We start from the raw sequence: 6,688 nt of genomic DNA, 5'->3' as shown, positions 1-6,688 counted from the left end.
CCGACTTTAGTGCCTTCTTCCTCACTTTTTCCCCCGTGTTCAGGTCCCTGTTCGGGCGCCAGGTGTCCCGAACTGCAGGACAGTCGAACGGGCCCTGGAAGGGGGAGTGGGAATGGAGGAGACAAGAAAACACAAGAAATGGAGACAAGACAAACAGCCTGATCAAGTCTCGTTTATTGAGTGTAGGGTCATGCCTTATATAGGCTGGCAGGGGAAGAGGTTGGGTCAGGGCGGTGACGGGGGCCGGGTCTTCTCAAATTTCAATCGCGCATGCGCCGTGGGTTTGTAATTTTCCCGGGCACGGGATCGCGCCTGCGCCCTGGACTGCATCTCTTCCTGGGCGGGAAAATGTTTGCGCGCGCGCGGGAAAGGTTGGCGCGCGCGGGAACAGTTTTGGCGCGTGCGGGAGAAACTTAGGCGCGCGAGGGAGAAACTTAGGCGCGCGCGGGAAAAGCTTTGGGCGCGCGCGGGAAGGGTTTGTAAATAAAGAACCCGGGAATGTGCCCTCTTGTCTCCGCTTTGCGGAGATCAAGCAACAGAGGTCGGCTAATTCCAGGCCTCATGGCTCCGGACACCATCTGCTTTGTGCAGATGCAGGTTTGGGGCCTGAAGTGAAGGCCTCTTTTACTCTAGGCTTGTTTCTGCTGCAGTCTAAGTGATGTTTGAAGATTTCTGGTCTGTTTGCTTCTGGTCAGCCCCACACCCAAGGTTCTGTTAGAGATCTCTCTCTCTAGTCTGCGTTTTTTTTGTTTGTTTGTTTGTTTGTTTTTGAGATGGCGTCTCGCTCTGTAGCCCAGGCTGGAGTGCAGTGGTGTGATCTTGACTTACTGCAACCTCCACCTCCCGGGTTCGAGCGATTCTCCTGCCCCACCTTCCCGAGTAGCTGGGACTACAGGTATACGCCACCACACCTGGCTAATTTTTTGTATTTTTAGTAGAGACAGGGTTTCGGCATTTGGCGAGGCTGGTCTGAAACTCCTGACCTCAGGTGGGTGATCTGCCTGCCTTGACCTCCTAAAGTGCAGGGATTACAGGCTGAGCCACCACGCCTGGCCCCAAGCCTGCCTTATTTCTGTGCGGCCTCGCTCATATGCTTCTGGGTCTCAATTTACAGGAGCTTCCTTGAAGCTTTCTGAAACAAATGCCTGGAGGTTGTAACTGCCTTCCTGTGATCTCTGCTGCAAAGATGAGCCATTCGTTCAATGGAGAAGGCTCGCGGGCTGTTCTCTGCCAGTGTTTTGCAGTCTTACTCTCCTATTATTTGGGCTGTAGAAACTTTTACAACTGGTGAGACTTTTGCTCTCTAGACTTTACTTATTCCTTCCATTTCTGCTTAAAAAGTGGTATACCAGGCCGGGCGCGGTGGCTCAAGCCTGTAATCCCAGCACTTTGGGAGGTTGAGAGGGGCTAATCACGAGGTCAGGAGATCGAGACCATCCTGGCTAACACGGTGAAACCCCGTCTCTACTAAAAAAAAATACAAAAAACTAGCCGGGCGAGGTGGCTGGCGCCTGTAGTCCCAGCTACTCGGGAGGCTTAGGCAGGAGAATGGCGTAAACCTGGGAGGGGAGCTTGCAGTGAGCTGAGATCCGGCCACTGCACTCCAGCCCTGGAGACAGAGCGAGACTCCGTCTCAAAAAAAAAAAAAAAAAAAAGTGGTATAGCCATTCTTGCCTGTACTTACCTTTGTCTTGAAATAGCTTGCTAAGGCAGTCAGTAGTAATTAACATACTCCATCATTCTGACTGTTCCCACCACTTTCCCTAGGCCAGCAGGCTCGGCGGACACTGGGTCTATGAAAGGCAGCAGTGACTACAGGCATTCCTTTCAGCGGGCAATATTTCATCATGATATATGCCAGGCTCTCTAGCATTTTGCCACCTGACCAATAAGCCAAACTTACATATTTTAGATTTTTGTTCACAGGAGCAGCCCACATCAAGGTGCTCATTTGTTGTCAGTCAGGGTTTGGTCAGGAAAATGGAAACTAGGTATTTCAAGCAGGAAGGCATTTAACATAGTGAACTAGAGGCTTACAAAACCATTATCAGGGCTGGGGGTGATGTGGTGGCAGCAGAGCCGGGGAAAGTTACTGTTAGCTTTCAGAAAATTAGGAAGTGCAAGAATTGTAGGAAACTGTTGCAGATCAGCTGGGCCCTCTGTAGGACCAGGGAAGGTGAATTTCAGGAGAGTCCTTAGAGGCTGCTGGTGCAATGTGATATCAGCCCAGAGCCTACGCCCACGCCCATGCCCACCCCTGCTGGAAGAATCCCATCTCTGCTGCTCCTCTGCTTTCTGAATCTTGTAGGGTAGCTGATTCTCTCCTCACTGGCCAGGATCCAGGTAAGGTGGTTCCTGCTATACAAGGGAGGGCACAGACTGGGAGGAAATGATGCTTTGTTCCAGCTTCCCCTAAAGTTGAGGGGACCACTAAACCTTACAAAGATAGGAGAAACAATTCTCAGTATATTGCTGTTAAATTATGTTATAGATTAAAAGTTTGCTGTCTGGAAGTGAATACAAATATATGCATAAATAACATTTTATTTTTGTAATCATTTTTATTTATAGACTATAAAGCAATTGGCAAAATAGGAGAGGGAACGTTTTCTGAAGTTATGAAGATGCAAAGCCTGAGAGATGGAAACTACTATGCATGTAAACAAATGAAGCAGCGCTTTGAAAGGTAGGCTGCCAGAGATGCACTTGGGACCAAACCCAGATCCAGGTTTCAATCAATAACAGAGACTTACTATTAGGAGGGAACTTTATTAATTTAATAAAGTGTAAGATACAGTCAGATTTCTTTGGGCAGTGAAGGTTATGTGCTGATGTTATGTTTACCATACTGGAGTTTACTCATATACAGTCTTACTGTAATATCAGTGATGAATGACCACAAAAATGTTTTTAAGTTTCAAAAGCGTGTCTCACCTTAAACAGTCTGTGTGTTCCTAAAAGTTATATATGTGTTGGATTTCTTTTTTTTTTAATTAAGAAAACAACAAAAGATGATATATCAACCAATGGAACAGGATAGAGAGCTCGGAAGTGAACCCTTTATGATCCATTGAAATTTTTTTTTTTGTTGTTGTTGAGGCAGAATCTCACTCTGTCTCCCAGGCTGGAGTGCAGTGGCGCAATCTTGGCTCACTGCAACCTCTGCCACCCCAGTTCAAGCGATTCTTGTGACTTAGCCTCCTAGTAGCTGCAACTGCAGGTGTGTGCCACTAAGCCCTGCTAATTATTATCTTTTTAAAGTATAGATCAGGTTTTACCCTGTTGGCCAGGCTGGTCTTGAACTCCTTGGCCTCAAGTGATCCGCCCGCCTTGGCCTCCCAAAGTGCTGGGATTGCAGGTGTGAGCCACTCTGCCTAGCACATTTATTTTGTTTGTTTTTGTTTTGTTTTGTTTTGTTTTGTTTTGTTTGAGACAGGGTCTCACCCTGTCATCCAGGCTGGAGTGCAATGACTCGCTCTCAGCTCACTGCAGCCTCCACCTCCCAGGCTTAAGCGATCTTCCCACCTCAGTGTTCTGAGTAGCTGGGACCACAGGAGCAGACCACACGCCTGGCTAATTTTTGTGTTTTTTGTAGAGACGGGGTTTCACCCTGTTACCCAGGCTAGTCTCGAACTCCTGACCTGAAGGTATCTGCCTGCCTCAGCGTCCCAAAGGGCTGGGATTACAGGCATGAGCCACTGTGCCTGGCCATGTGTTGGACTTCTGTAAATGCAACCTTAGTCTAAATGTGGTAGAGGTCCTTGCAATTTAACTGTGAATAAATTAATAATATTATATTAATATAATGTAAGTGCAGGGATTATAAGCATGAGTCACCGTGCCCACCCCAAGCCATCATGCTCAGCCTGAGCCACCATACCCAGCCTTCATTTTTTTAATTAATTAATTAGTTAACTTTAAAAATAGAGATGGAGTCTCACTGTGTTGCCCAAGCTGACCTCAAACTCCCGGGCTCAAGTGATCCTCCTGCCTCAGCCTCCCAAAGTGCTGGAATTACAGGTGTGAGTCACCCACCTGGCCAAGAACAGTAATTTCATCCTCATGACATCTGGATAGGGTAGGTATCCTTGATTTGTACATGAGGATAGGTGCTTAGAGATGTGAGGTAATTTGACATTTTTTCTAGATCACTGGGTGGGCAGAGCCAGATGTGAACCCAGATTCTGCTAAGGCAAATCCTTGTTCTTCACTGCCCAGTGCATATGGCAGTTTACCTATCACTAGGAAGACTGAAGCCACCAGGTGTTCTGCTCCTTCTCTTCTAGCACTTCTTCCTCTCTATGCATTCTGCATTCTCTGTGTTTCTTTCTTTCCCGGACTGCATCTTTACTTGTAAACCACTGATGAGAGAGAATTTGAGGTACAGTGTACTGATGATCCCGTATCTAAAGAGCAGACAGCTGGGTGCTGTGGCTCACACCTGAAATTCCAGCTACTTGGGAGGCTGAGGCAGGAGGATTGCTTGAACGCAGGAGTTCAGGATCAGCCTGGGCAACATAGCAAGACCCCATCTCTACAAAAATGAAAAAAACAAGAACAGACTTCCTTAAACAGCCACCTTCGACCCAAAGTTGCTGGTACAGGACTTTGAACAGTAGGGTGTGATGCTTTTTGTTTTTGTTTTTTTTTTTTTAGTCAGGGTCTCAATCTGTCACCCAGGCTAGAGTGCAGTGGTGTGACCTCAGCTCACTACAACCTCTGCTTCTGGGGCGCAAACGATTCTCCAGCCTCAGCCTCCTGAGTAACTGGGACTACAGGTGTGAGCCACCAAATGCCTAGCAAACTTTTGTAATTTTTTTTTTTTTTGAGACAGTGTCTCACATTTTCACCTAGGCTGGAGTGCAGTGGCGTGATCTTGGCTCACTGCATCCTCTGCCTCCCGGGTTCAAGCAATTCTCCTGCCTCAGCCTCCTGAGTGCCTGGGACTACAGGCGTGCGTCACCGCACTCGGCAAATTTTTACATTTTTAGTAGAGATGGGGTTTCATCATGTTGGCCAGGCTGGTCACAGACTCCTGACCTCAAGTGATATGCCCACCTTGGCCTCCCAAAGTGCAGGGATTACAGGTGTGAACCACCATGCCCAGTCTAATTTTTGTATTTTTGTAGAGACAGGGTCTCGCCATGTTGCGGCTGGTCTCGAACTCCTGAGCTGAAAGTGATCTACTTGCCTTGGCCTCCCAAAGTGCTAGGATTACAGTCCTGGGTGCAGCCTCTTTCAAGTAAGTTTAGAATGTTCTAAGCAGCAGTTCTCTAATGGATGAAGAATGCTCAGTTGATTGAAGTTCCTTCTCATACCTCCTCAGCCCCTGGGAAGACTGTGCGGTTACCTAAGGGACATGGTTTCCTGGTGATGAGGCACATCCTGGGTCTGCCATCTGCCAGATTCCTCACACACCAAAAGTGCCTGGTCCACCTGAATCTTGTCTTCCTTGTCATGAGTGCTTGAGGACTAAGCAAGGGAATGAACAGAAAACTAACAAGGTGGGGTACATGGTAAATGTGCAGTGGATGATGACCTTCCTTACTGTATGCGCAATCATTTGTTGTATTTCAGAAACAATTTATGTTCTTTGCCTTTAACTTCAAAAGCAGTTGATTAGAACATATCCCATAGGTTGGCCCGGCATGGTGCCTCATGCCTTGTAATCCCAGCACATTGGAAGGCCAAGGTGGGAGAATCGCTTGAGCCCAGGAGTTTGAGAACAAAGGGAAACTCTGTCTCTACAAAAAAATAAAAAAATCAACCGGGCGCGGTAGTGTGTGCCTGTGGTCCCAGCTACTTGGGAGGCTGAAGTGGGAGGATCTCTTAAATCCAGGAAGGAGGTGAAGCTGCAGTGAGCTGTGTTTGTGCCACTGAACTCCAGCCTGCGCGACAGAGTGAGACCCTGTCTCACTCTGCCTTTCTCAACAAGGAAGCCAAAATTCCGCTGGACCAGGCACTTTTGGTGTGTGAGGGATTTGGCAGAAAGCAGATCCAGGATGTGCTTCACCACCAGGAAACCATGTCCGTTAGGTAACAGCACACACACACAAATCCGTTTCTGCTTACTTATCATTGTGTAAATGAATCCGCACAGTCACCTTGCACAGCTGTGTGGGTGGTGTGAGGAATGTGAAGCATTAGTAGCAGAAAGTCGCACTGAGTCACTTGGGCAGCACGAGGTTGGTATTTGGAGCATCTGACCCCTGCCCCCTCCAGTGTTACTTCTGCTCCTTTCCTCTGCTTTAATTCAAATAGAAATGGATAGCTTTTGCAGTAATCTTAGTTAATATGAAGTTAAAGAAAGGTAAAAAATGGCTGGGCGCAGTGGCTCAAGCCTGTAATCCCAGCACTTTGGGAGGTCGAGACGGGTGGATCACGAGGTCAGGAGATCGAGACCATCCTGGCTAACACGGTGAAACCCCGTCTCTACTAAAAAATACAAAAAACTAGCCGGGCGAGGTGGCGGGCGCCTGTAGTCCCAGCTACCCGGGAGGCTGAGGCAGGAGAATGGCGTGAACCCGGGAGGCGGAGCTTGCAGTGAGCGGAGATCCGGCCACAGCACTCCAGCCTGGGCGACAGAGCGAGACTCCATCTCAAAAAAAAAAAAAGAAAAGAAAAGAAAGGTAAAAAAAAATTACACATAATGGATTAGTCCTGTGGCAGGGAGGGCACTTTCACTCTT

At 47.9% G+C, this 6,688-nt stretch overlaps 1 protein-coding gene across 4 annotated transcripts in view; it reads left to right on the top strand.

Moving 5' to 3' along the window:
• Positions 1-6,688, top strand: part of LOC108514975 (MAPK/MAK/MRK overlapping kinase-like) — a 59,223-nt gene that overhangs the window by 21,594 nt on the left and 30,941 nt on the right. For 3 of the 4 annotated variants that reach the window (XM_017851532.1, XM_017851531.1, XM_017851533.1), the window contains exon 2: positions 2,572-2,686. In XM_017851532.1, the coding sequence (XP_017707021.1) occupies positions 2,572-2,686 (115 nt within the window). Of the gene's footprint in view, positions 1-2,571; positions 2,687-5,129; positions 5,243-6,688 lie in introns of all 4 variants that reach the window. The other variant, XM_017851534.1, reaches the window with a different exon arrangement.

Source organism: Rhinopithecus bieti, unplaced genomic scaffold (assembly GCF_001698545.2).
Source record: "Rhinopithecus bieti isolate Rb0 unplaced genomic scaffold, ASM169854v2 scaffold_34310, whole genome shotgun sequence".
Lineage (NCBI taxonomy): Eukaryota > Metazoa > Chordata > Mammalia > Primates > Cercopithecidae > Rhinopithecus > Rhinopithecus bieti.
The sequence above is the reverse complement of the archived record's forward strand: the minus strand, read 5'-3'. Positions and strand labels throughout refer to the sequence as shown.